This window comes from Neoarthrinium moseri, assembly GCF_022829205.1.
Source record: "Neoarthrinium moseri strain CBS 164.80 chromosome Unknown scaffold96_Wmoseri_CBS_16480, whole genome shotgun sequence".
Taxonomy (NCBI): Eukaryota; Fungi; Ascomycota; class Sordariomycetes; order Amphisphaeriales; family Apiosporaceae; genus Neoarthrinium; species Neoarthrinium moseri.
Window position 1 is genome coordinate 82284 of NW_026055210.1, and position 12404 is coordinate 94687.

Sequence of the window (12404 nt, forward strand, 5' to 3'; positions counted from 1 at the left end):
TATATGGCCGGTTTTGGTTTGGGCGCGGAATTGTTTCTTGCACCGCGAAACAACATCCAAATGATAACCACGGCCTTCTGTGAAGAAATAAGACTCTTTTGGAGTGTCCAACGACATGATTAGTCTCAAGGATCAAAGCAGATATGATAAGAGAAATAAAGACAAGTGGACAGACGACATGGTAGAGCATTGCCCTGCAGCAGGATTGAGAACCTTGCAAGACTTCGGAGGCGAATTCTGTTGAAGAGACACTCAACTACGTGCCATCGGTCCCTCGGACCCAAGGCAAGGGCAACGCATTTGTTTGTTCGACCTCATTCATGCCTGGTTGTGGAACGAACCCTCTTGCCGATGGAGATATGCGTGGGACCACTTTGTTACTGAATGGATCGTACAAGCCAAATGCATCTGCGACGGTGAGCAAAGGCAACATGCAATGCGACTACTCGCGTTGTCGCTTGTGTGGGCGGCGAGGTAGATCGACTTCGCACAAGGCCATCGGTCGGTTTCCACTATACGATGCCGGGCCCGGCCCGGACCCGACGTTGAAATAGACTGTAGATCCGGAGGGAAGGTACGGAAAGTAGGTCACATGATTTCGGTGCGCGACTGCCATTGCTCTTGCCATGAAGCGCATCTGATTGCGCGGTCCTGCGTTCGCGAGGAAGGAGCATCAGCGATTGTGGGACACTCGTCTTGGTCGCATCATCAGGCCCTGCGCATGTGAGAGGCTCGGAGCTCTGCGCCAGCTCAACCTACGGTCGCATCCAACTCTCATCCAGCAAACAAGTAGTGATCTAGCCTCAACAGCTCTATTGAATTAAAGGCACGTCACTCTGAGGGGATCGCTTTACATTGCTGCATAGCGCACCCGTGATAGCTACAGAAATGCTGCAGCTGCGCAACTTGGTAGACAACTCGCGCTGGCTAGCTTGAATCATTGACCTGGATCTGTTATGGGTTTATTCAAGTCGCAAATGCTCTCGCGGATATTGGCTAGTGGCTGGCCATGCCACATTAATTAGAATAACTCAATTCCATTAAGCAGTTCTGAGCACACTACTGCCAAGGTCTCTAGCTGAACCGATTCATTGCGAACAAGCAAGTGAAGAAGCAAGAGTCGGGTAGAGGCCGAGTGGCTACGAAATGTCTGCATTCTCCTGTATGAGTGGGCGGGTGCTAGTGAAGATAGCCATGTAGTCGGCCTGCAGGTAACTGCTAGTCTCATTGGTAGTACGCCGATGAAATGCGAATTTATGCATATTCCGCACAATGCATGAGGTCCCGGGCGTGAATACCCTAGCAAACGTCCAAGTTCGAGTCTGTTCTACACATACTGCTTGGGATGTAGTGTGGAGGAAGTCTGCAATCTAGTTCGCGATAGAAATCGGGTGCATGCTAGGTTTCTGAGGTAGAAATGCTCTCGAAAGATTGGTGAGCCGCCAGTGGTCAAATGCGCCGAAATAAGAAGCCAGGCCAAATGCGCAACGCGAAATGTGTACGCATTGCACTTTGCTGCTAGTCGAGTCTTAGCCTGGACCATGGCCATGAACATCAAGACGTTGCGCCTCAGAGCTTTCATCAGTGCGTGCTCATAGAGCAATCCAATCTGTCCGTACTTGCTGATTGAATGGCACATTCTGCTGGTTTCAAGGTCGGGCTATCTCGATATGCCAAACCTATAGGTTAGTCAAGTATTACAAGCTGTCAAAGAGGCGGACAGACATTGAGCCCCAAATGACAAACTGCCGAACGGCCTCGGAGGCCATTAAGCGTGTGAAGTTTACATTACTAAATTGCAAGCGAGGAGCAAGGCGGTCAAGGCCGTCGCAAAGAATGGGGCCACAGATCGACAGGGACCTCGTGAAAGAACGATAGACTTCCGTAGGGCTGAAACACTACTGATGACGTTTTCGCCTGGCATTGATTCTATTGAGATTGATTGGCGCGGGTGATTGGTAGCTTTCCCACGCATGGCATTAGCGAGAGAGAGGACAAGAAAGCGTCGGGTGGAGGATAATGATAATGGCCAACTGCTCATCCAAGAATGCCGCACAGCTGGGCGAGCGTGATGGATGCGAGCAGATGAGCTACCATCGGACAATTATTCATAACGGTTTGACAACCCGAATCGGACCCTCGTGCTACTCCTCACGCCGTCACCTTGTCCAAGCTGAAGGAGGCCAGGCACTGCAAGGTTCCGTTGCGACGGGGGGCCCTAATCTTGGCCGAGCGGGTGTGAAATCTGGGGTAGAGCTAAATGGCCTGGATGGATCGGTGGCTGCGGCTGATTAAGCAAGGCGTCCCGGGGCCCTAGCCGCTTTCGGCGGGGAGAGGCGTCGGGCAGGGGGCTGCCAGATGCGGCTTAGCGCGCTCCTCGCTCCACCCCGTCCAACTTCACGCGCGTTCTGGCTGTTTTTCGCCGACGACGTCTGGACATCCCCTCATCGATCTGATCACTGTTTGCCGCGATCACAGAGTCACAGACGCGTGGACGAGCTCGGCGATCTGCTGGAAGACGTGAAGCAACTCCTCATGCCGTCCTCCCGATGCCTGCTCAGCCACATCAGCCGCACCTGGAGCACCCACGTCCCCTGGATGCGACGCGCTGATTAGGACAAGAATCATCCAACCGACCCCGAAAGCATCACGTCTTTCACAAAAATGGCGCCGAGCCCGAGAACGCCGCGTTCCGTCACCAGTAATGGTCGGCCGAGCCGGCAGAAGGCGTCGCTGCTGGCGACCAACTCACGGCGGCGCGAAAGGGATGCCACTGCGGCTGCTACTGAGCCGCCCCCGAAGCGACGACGATATGTTCCGGGCGGTCCTGGCGGGGGTGGTCGATTTATAGATAAGGACGGAAACGAAATCCCCGGCGGCCGACCCAGCCCAGCAAGCGCAACCGCCGCCCGCCCGAGAGCGCGACAGAGCATCTCCTCCACCACCGCCCCGTCGCCCATCTACCCACGACGCGAGCGCAGCACCCGCATCCGAACTGCGACACGAATCGATCCGGACGACGAGATGCAGATCAGTTCCGCAGCTGCCGTGGCTGCGGCTGTGGTACAGAGCGAGGGCTACAAGCCCAGAGAGGAACGAGGCTGGGAGGAGTTCCACCCGAATCTAGACATCGATGCCACCTTCATGGTCTTCCACGCGGATGACGTTGATGGCACGGCAAAATCGGCGCCTGGGACCCCGTCTGGGCTCCTCACAGGCGCGGATCCTTACAAGGCCGGGAGTCCGATGAAGGACGCGATTGGCGCATCTGGAAGCGCTGCAAACACCCCTACAGTCCCGGCCAACGGCTCCGCTTCAAACATGGAGCTCGCCATGACAACGCCGCGACGGCGCTCCAACCGACCGAGGGACTCATACTTCCCATATCGCAACGACTTTGGGGCCACCCCGAAGACACCAAAGGTGCTGCCGATATATAACCAGACTCCCAAGGAGCGCCTGGATCTCAAGCAACCCCAGTACCGCAAGACCGACCGTATCCTCCTTTTCGAGAGCAAGAAGTTCGGACAGGCCAAGTATGTCGACAAGGCAATGATGAACGTCGGCTACCAAGAAAGCGACAACTTCATTCGACCGGACGACAAGCTGATCAAGGCAACCGATGCCAATGTCGAGGATGAGGCGGACAGTGCCATACCAGGCAAAGCGGATGGCGAGTCCAGCTCGCATACCCATGCCTTGGGCCGGGTCGAGTATGATATGGACGAGCAAGACGACATGTGGCTGGAGGCATACAATGAGCAGCGAAAGTCACAAGGCTGGAGCGCGGTTACTCGCGAGCATTTTGAGATCACCATGACCAAGATTGAGAAGGAGTGGCATGCCCTAGAGAAGAGAATCCCGAAGCCCAACCCGAAACCACCACAGACACATCGCCCCCGTTCCAGCTCCGCTGCGGCCGTTAATGGAGAGCCGCAGGCAGGTGAAGAGCAAGATAGTAAATGTGCTATTTGCGATGATGGAGACTGTGAGAACACAAACGCCATTGTCTTTTGCGACGGTTGTGATCTGGCAGTACACCAGGAGTGCTATGGCGTGCCGTTCATTCCCGAGGGTCAATGGCTTTGTCGGAAATGTCAGCTTATTGGGCGAGGCGTTCCGGTTAGTTTTCTGCATTTCTGTCCCACGTCGTTTCCTGGTGCTAATTATACTACAGACTTGCATATTCTGCCCCAATTCAGATGGGGCTTTCAAGCAGACTAACTCGTCAAAATGGGCCCATTTGCTCTGTGCAATGTGGATTCCCGAAGTCACCCTTGGGAACCACACTTTCATGGAGCCAGTTATGGATGTGGATAAGGTTCCCAAAAGTCGTTGGAAGCTAACATGCTACATTTGCCAGCAGCAGATGGGCGCCTGCATTCAGTGTGGTAACAAATCTTGCTACCAGGCATTCCATGTCACCTGCGCACGTCGAGCAAAGCTATTTCTGCGAATGAAAAACAGCTCCGGCGCTCTTGATGTTCTAGACGGAAGCACAAATCTGAAGGCACTCTGCGACAAGCACTGTCCCTCAGAGTACGCCAAGGAGAATGGTGTGTCACGCGCCACCAAGCGCGCCAAGAAGTTCTATCGAAAGACTATGCGAGATCGCATCTGGGCCAACAGCCAAGCATCTGCCCTCGCCATTGCTGCATCCCATCGAAACGCCCTTACAGAGCACCCGCCTGATGAGTCGCAGATGACGGGAGCGAAGCTCTCTGCAGTCCTTGGCGATCCAAAGAAGGGTCAGGCTGGAAAGCCCATCTGGAAACTCCCGTCCGGTGCACCGGTCATTCCGCAGGCTGTGTTTGACACCGTCGACTCGTCGCTGCAACGATTCTCCATTCTCAAGCGGAAAGAGTTTGTGAGCGATGCCTGCCGCTACTGGACACTGAAGCGCGAGATGCGACGAGGCGCTGCTTTGCTTAAGCGACTCCAGCTTCAGATGGAAACATTCTCCTCTATGGAGCTGACTCGACGCAATTTTGCAGCTATGGGACCCTCCGGAAAGACGCGCTTGGCCAGACGCATTGAATTCGCCGAGACCCTCATCAAAGATCTTGAGCAGCTTCAGGCCATGTCCCAGGAGGTAGTCAGACGAGAAGAAATGAAGCTAGAGAACGCCAGGTTGGAACAAGCCTTTGTTGACACATGCTATTTCCCGATTTACAAAACTCTACCACAAATTGTAATCAAGGCTTTGCAGTAAGTACCCATCGATCTAGTTGATAGAATACGCTGACACATCCTAGATTGAATAATATGAAGAATGTATTCCAAGAGGGGCTGCTCAAGTTACAGCTGAAGGTCGAGGCAAGGTACTACGTGACGGTACTCACGTTTGCCCAGGGTCTTTGTGACGTGATCCATACGGGTGTCAACTCTGAATGGAAGGCTCCGCCACAAGCACAGCCGAAGTTCGATAGTGTCGTCGCCCCAATCACCAAAACTGACTATTCCGATATCCGGGAACGCAAAAAGCTTGGGAAGCGAATCATCAAGATGGCCCAGCCTCTGCTGGAGGCAGCCCTTCGTCTCGAGTCAGAAGTTACGCACAAGTCATTTGACAACCTCAAGCAAGAGCTTGAAGGTATGGTTGAGGCTAGTTTTGAGCTTCAACACAATGTGATCGTGGCCTCATCTGATGCCGACCAAAGCAAGGATGTTATCATGGTTGATTCTTCCAACGCTGAGATCACTGTTGCTGATCCCTCGAATCAAGATGACGCTCTTGATGATGAAGAGCAGGCGGATGTTATTATGGCAGGAGACGATGGGCATGCCAAAGACGGCGGCAGCATTGAAGTTGACACATCAAATGTCGGTGACAACACGAGTGTCGACGACAAGCCATTGCACAAAGAACCGGCAGACACGGAGATGCTTAACATAACCGACAACTCAGCCGATTTGGCAAACAGCAATTCCGTGGATACACCACCTGCCACTAACGGATACGTGGCTGCGCCGCAAGTATCCCAACCCGTGCCACCTACCCCTCCTCAATCTACTGGAAGTCTGGGGAAGGAGCAGATCAACCCACTCACAGATGGCGGTCTTGCTTGGTATCTCAAGGGGTTTGAGCCCGAGGGAACCTCCGCCGTCACCGAACCGGTACCTACGGACGCAGATCCGGATTTCAGTGAGGAGTTGACCGAGATGGATGAAGACGAACTCAAGGGGCTCGGTGTCGACATCCAGGACACCGAAGTCGCCACGTCGCCCATGAGTACGGCTGCTGCAGAGGCAACTGTCGCCGTCTCCCCGGCCAAGAAGCCAGCCAAGAGTAAGAAGCGTAAGGCGACGACTTACCGAGGAAGGAGATGAAGTGTGCTTTGGTATCGATATATGTATTACTAGTGGAGGATAACGGGTTCTTCAGAGAGGTATTGGTCCGTCTCTGAGAGTAGACGGCTTTGTCCTCTGCGTGTGGTTCAAGGAGTTCAGAGGGGGTTCCGCGAAGCAATGAGGGTTTCTGCCGATACCCCAAGTGCGGCGTTTTTCGGGAGTACATGATTCTACGAGGCAAGACTTTTGAGAGATTCCCAGCTAGGGATGTTCGTTTTGTGATAATAAATATCTTGATGCGGATTCCGTCGAGCGTTGCTATGTGATATGATTCAAATTCGAAGTCTACTTCTATGAATCCTTCCTAACAAGACGTCCGCTGTGCAGGTTGTCCGTCCTATGCTGCGTTGTCCCTGTCTAACTTGGGACCCTTCTCACTTCAACCAGATCCTCGATGTCTAGAATCAGCGTTGACTTCAAAGCGACAAGCCTGACGGCCAGGGCAGGCAGCGGCAGACAGGTCTACCAGGCCGGCCAGGCTGTCAGGGACTATCACGTAGCTAGATCGTGGTTTAATGCAAGACCTGGTCCTATCGTCGCCAGTCCAATGAGAGGGAGGGTTCTTTTGGCGTTGGTTAGATTCGATACTTCGGTGTTTGGCAGCATGCGAAGCAAGGGATGAATGGATGATGTGACCAGCCCCAGCGGCTGCAACCATCGTACAAAAGCCATGTCGATCCAACAATGTCACAGCATCTGGCTTCCACCCCAATCTCCAGGCCATCCCCCCTTCCTTCTTCAAGATCCACTGCGGCTTATAGACGTCCCTCGGCCAGCTTACCAGTCTGAATTAAAGCTAAGAAATGACACAACAACCAAGTCTTAGTGGTGTATGTGTGAGAATTCAATCCCGATGGACAATTTGTAGTCCTTGGGGCCCTCAGAGCTCTAATAGATTAACAGTGCAATGCCCTCATTGCCTCGTTAGGGGCCGACAAGGTCGCGCTTCCCGGAACTGACGCCTACAACGCGTCACTCGCATCCTATTTCTCGCTGCAGGTAGCTGCCGTCCAGCCGCTCTGTTTCGTGGCCCCCAAAACGGCCGCCGATGTGTCGGCGGTGCTTGGAGTCGTCGCAGCGAATCCTGCTGACGGCCTCCACGACTTCGCTATCCGGTCTGGGGGCCACATGTGCTTCCCCGGTGCGTCCAACGAGCCGGGGGGAGTGACGGTAGACTTGCGAGGTCTTGACTCGATCGATCTAAGTCAAGATAGATCGATCGTATCCGTCGGCCCTGGCTCAACTTGGGATGCGGTTCATGCCAAACTCGATCCCCTTGGGCTCAGTGTCACCGGGGGCCGAGTCGCCGGCGTTGGTGTTGGAGGGTTGACCCTGGGAGGTGGCATCTCTTTCTTTGGACCTCGCTATGGTTGGACCTGCGATACTGTAACTGCGTTCGAAGTTGTCCTAGCAGACGGCTCTATCGTAGAAGCAAATGAGAGTGTTAATCAGGATCTACTCCAGGGGCTACGGGGCGGGTCGAATAATTTTGGCGTTGTCACACGCATCGACCTCGCAACCTTCGATCAGGGTCCAGTATGGTCCGCTAGCCTTTACAATCCCGTCTCTACGATAGATGACGTGGCCAGGATTGTTACCAACCTTGTGGCGCCAGCCAACTACGACGAGAATGCCTCGTTCATTGTCGGATTTGGGTATTCACAAACCGGAGGTCTGACGGTCATCAACAACCAGCTTGTCTACACGAAGCCAGTCGAGGATCCACCATACTACCAAGAATTGCTGAACCTGCCATCGATTATGAAGACATCGTCAATCGTTGACATGACGACACTTTCGCGGCAGCAGGCACAATTGCTTCCTCCAGGAGCGGCTCGGTGAGCAGGCCCCTCTTTGTGCGGCACATCGAGTCTTTACTAATCCCTAATAGTTATATGTATGGGACAGTCACCATCCTCGCCACCGAGCCCATGATCCGCGCCACCTTCGACGCCTGGAACAGCAGCCTGGAAGGCGTCAAGGACATCAGCGGCCTGACCTGGGCATTATCGCTGGACTCGGTGCCGCCAAGCATGTCGCAGCGCGGCGCAGGAACCAACGCTCTGGGGCTTGCCGATTGGAAGGAGTCACGCATCGTGTGCCTGTTATCACAGGCGTGGGCGGACCAGGCCGACGACGAGCGCGTCTACGCCGCGTCTGCGGCACTGATCACGGCCATCGAAGACGCGGCGCGGAAGCTCGACGCCTATGATCCCTTCCTTTACCTCAACTATGCCGCCAAGTGGCAGGACCCGATTGCCAGTTACGGAGAGGCGAGCGTGCAGCAGCTGCGCGAGGTGAGGGGAAGGGTGGATCCCAAGGGGGTGTTCACGAAGCTCGTCTCGGGCGGGTTCAAGATCCCGTCTTAAACAAAAGGGCTATGGTGTTTGCTATTTACACGTGTCGACTTGGGATCAATGGGTCTTGTGCTTGGAATCAAGTGAAAAAGCACCGAGAGAAATCCTAGATCGGGCTCCGTCTGGATTCAAGTGCCAGTCTCATGATAAAATGTATTGGAACTGGAAAGGGTCACGGACTCATCACTCAAGGTGCAAGTTAGCTTCAATTTCGAGAAGAAGTCGTCTGTTAAACTCCCAAACAATCCACACTCCTTCAACCCCCATCTCTTTTTCTTTGCTACGTATGATAAAAGAGTTTCCGTGCCCTGAATAAGGGCTCTGACCCGTGTTTGAGCGCATGTATCAGCGGAAGACAACGGATTTGAAGTCTCCCTTCTCCATGCATGCTCCACCACGGAGTCCAATCTTGCCTACACCGTTACATCCGATATCCTTGCTTGCTGCCCCAAGAACTTGTCAGTATTTTGTAATAAGAGAATAAGCAGTGGGAGTTACCTTCGGAAAAAATGAAACCGGCGGTGTTGTCAAAGAAGGCATCAGTCTGCTTATCGAGATCATAGCAGTTACCAGAGCTATGAGCGGCATGAAACAGGATTCTTTTATCATGAAGACTGCAACACTATTTAGAAGTTGTCCCATATAATGCAATCACTCTTACCAGTCGTCCATGGTGCGGTACTGGTTCAACTTGGGCTTGTCTCTAGCAAGCAAGCTGTGGCCATCGCTCGGGTCAGATGGGAGAGCCAGTGCACAGGGGAGGTTCAAGGCCGCAGCAATGATGAAGAACTTCATGACTGATGTCTTTGAATATTGGTGTAGTGGTATTGGACTGTTTGAGAGTGATGTGTTTGGTGGAAGGTAGGAAAGTGAGCTACAGGATGTGGTCTTTATACTTGCCCGTCCTCGAATTAGCCTGGTGGCTTGTCCCTATTTTTGGGGATCTTGGTTGCCGCTCACAATACATGGCCTTGGTGAAACAGGCGATCATTGCCATATGGGAGCCCATAACGGGAAGAATAGCCAATTGAGCTGCGGATTCGGATGTAGGTCTCCCATCCTGGCTGGGTCCAAGTTCGCAGGTAGGCTTAGGAGTGAGAAACAACCTCATGTCCTTCAGCTACGGAATCGGATCCGCGATCTTCTGCCGAATAACTTCAATTCATATCCCAGGCTGCAAGACAAAGGCGTAGATCTTAATTCTTCTCACCAATTTTTGCCGCCAAGGTCTAGGTATATAATCTTACAGTATACCCTGATACGGTGATACAGACGAGCCTGGGATGAACAGGAACCGCACCTGGGAATGCTGATTTACCTAATTATCTGGTCACAGCAGGTAAATATCTTCAATAACGCGGGGCGTTAGCTACATCTGAATCCCGTTCAGACTATAAGTGGAGCCACTATGTAGGCACAAAGCTTACAGAGCATGGTACAGACGAGCTGTGGAACGTCAATCTTGTTAGGCCTACAGTGGAAGGAACAAAGATCTAAGTCACTTCGAATCCCGATTGACCACCACAACTACTATAATTGCGTTCAACGTCGTCATGCGGTAGTCAATTGCTTGAGTCCTGGCTGGCGCTGCCATTGTGCCCGGATGCTTCCACTGCATATAAAGAGCCGAGCAACATGTGTTTCGCAAACTTCTCGTCTCAGTTCATTCAGCTTTCAGTTCGTCACCCTTCAGTCCAAAACCAATCCAAACTCAACATTTGCAAAGACTACAGCATCCCCAATTCCAAAATGAAGTTCTTTCTGATCACCGCCGCCCTTGCCATTCCGACCCTGGCCATACCATAGCCAGTGCCTGAAGATGCTGCCTTGAACGCCAGAGCGGGAGTCAAGCTGAACCAATGCCGTAGCCTGGAAGACTGGCAAGTATATGCAATTCGACTCGAGAAATTACTACGTCTTACTCAGGCGCTCTAGTGAACACGACAGAAACATCCTGTTCCACGCTGCACCTGTTTCCGGAAAGTGCTACGAGCTCGATGACCAGACGGGTGCCTTCTTTCATAACACAGGAGGCTTCTTGCAGTCGTACTGTGAGTATATGCCAACTCATCTAAAGACGGAGCATCGGCTAACACATACACCTACATAGCATACGACAACCATTGATGCGATGGCGCTCCTCACAAGTTCGAGCGCTACATCGGTCGCTACGTCGAGAGGGGAAGCCAGAACTCGGTCAAGTTCCCCTAATCATCTTCGTCAATTTTAGAGAGTGGTGGCACTTTTAATGGGAGCAGCACTATAAAGCAGGAACCGACACGCCTCCGGACCTTGAGCAATTCAACCCCATTTCCTGTGCATGAACCCCTTGCCGATGCCACGTCTATGAAGCTGCGCATGCGGACTATGTCTTGCAGTTCGATCGCAAAGAGGTGTTATGTGACGACCAAACATGTGACATATAACGTGTTTCTTTCGTCTCGCCAACAAAGACGCGAGGGAGACTCTCGTATTAGACGGTCACTCTTCATCAGCTGGTGGTCAACTAATTAAATGTGTTCGGTGCAAAGTCATTCTTGGGTTGCTGCAGAAGAGGAGAGTGCTTAAACGCTGCTGAATCTTCGCAATTAAACGTCTAGGAAGTGTCATGGATTGGTTGGCGCAGGTGATTGCTGTGGTGTGGTATGAGGGACTCCCCACCTGGAAATAGCAAACGCCACAGCTGTGGAGGGAGCTCTTCTTTCCCCTCCTCCCCAGCTTTAGACTTTTCGCAGCACTACAGGTTTTGCAGCAGGTTCTCGGTTCACCTGTGGTGGCGTGACGAAATTTATAGCCCTTTGTTCTCTTCACTTATCAGTATTAGACTCCGCAAGCTCCAAGTCCCTTACGGACTGGTCCTGTTTCTTCCCAAAGTTTGAGCAGCTCTATCAGAGCAAGGAAGTCGAGCTAGAGGGAAAAGGGTGCGAAGGCATCTACGCAGCGGACGCACAGTGGTAGGTGTTCTCGGGCTATGATTTACTGTCCGAACTGCGGCGACTACATTTACCTCGACCTGAAAGGGAGCACAGGGAGATCAGAAACCTAGCCACGATTGATGGACCTTTCAGATTTCATGATCATGCAATGGATAGGTGTATATTGAACAGGACCCAGAGAACTTAACTAGCGATGTGCAGTATACTGGTCGATGTCGACTGGGCGAAACGAGCACTCAGCTTGTCAATGCTTGCGACTTTCGACGGACATGTACTGCTAAAATCAACAAAACAACATGGCACAGTGCCATCGACGCGTCTGAAAGAAAAATACCCCTCCACTCTTGCAATACTGGCAAGCCGTACTGCCTCTCCAATTGTGATGTGTCTATTGGCACCCACCCCCCTTGCAATGCTTGCATGCCGTAATGGCGTTCCAGTGGCCACCTTGGCATTGAATCTATTATGAATGAATTAGTTCCACGGATCTAACAAGGTCAAGTAGACAACTAGGAGCAGTAGGCATTATACTTACGACATGGTTATTATCTCCACATCTGGTAATACCTACGCAATCCCCAGAGCAATCGGAACCTGTTTTGTAAGGTCCATTTGCGCAGCCCGCAACGGCAGTGCCGGCGAGAAAGAGTGTAGCAAAGACGGCGAAGAGCTTCATGATTGTTGGTGTTTGAGCTTGATGCTTTGGAAGTTTGGATTGTGTGGTGAAGTTTTGAGAGTAGTTGGAGGTTGTTGGTTGGGA

The 12404-nt window shown here is 52.5% G+C and overlaps 3 protein-coding genes across 3 annotated transcripts; 2 read left to right on the forward strand and 1 right to left on the reverse strand.

Annotated features, from left to right (window-relative positions):
- Positions 1–2664: 2664 nt before the first annotated feature.
- JN550_012858 (uncharacterized protein) lies at positions 2665–6330 on the forward strand (the record flags this gene model as incomplete). Its single annotated transcript, XM_049311380.1, has 4 exons — positions 2665–4122; positions 4178–4303; positions 4364–5208; positions 5256–6330. The coding sequence occupies 4 exons, from the start codon at positions 2665–2667 to the stop codon at positions 6328–6330; spliced, it is 3504 nt and encodes a 1167-aa protein (XP_049165185.1).
- Positions 6331–7154: 824 nt separating this feature from the next.
- JN550_012859 (uncharacterized protein) lies at positions 7155–8720 on the forward strand (the record flags this gene model as incomplete). Its single annotated transcript, XM_049311381.1, has 3 exons — positions 7155–7181; positions 7255–8189; positions 8243–8720. 3 exons carry the CDS (start codon positions 7155–7157, stop codon positions 8718–8720), a joined length of 1440 nt encoding a protein of 479 aa, XP_049165186.1.
- A 333-nt stretch (positions 8721–9053) lies between these two features.
- JN550_012860 (uncharacterized protein) lies at positions 9054–9503 on the reverse strand (the record flags this gene model as incomplete). Its single annotated transcript, XM_049311382.1, has 3 exons — positions 9054–9151; positions 9207–9283; positions 9370–9503. 3 exons carry the CDS (start codon positions 9501–9503, stop codon positions 9054–9056), a joined length of 309 nt encoding a protein of 102 aa, XP_049165187.1.
- Between the last annotated feature and the right edge of the window lie 2901 nt (positions 9504–12404).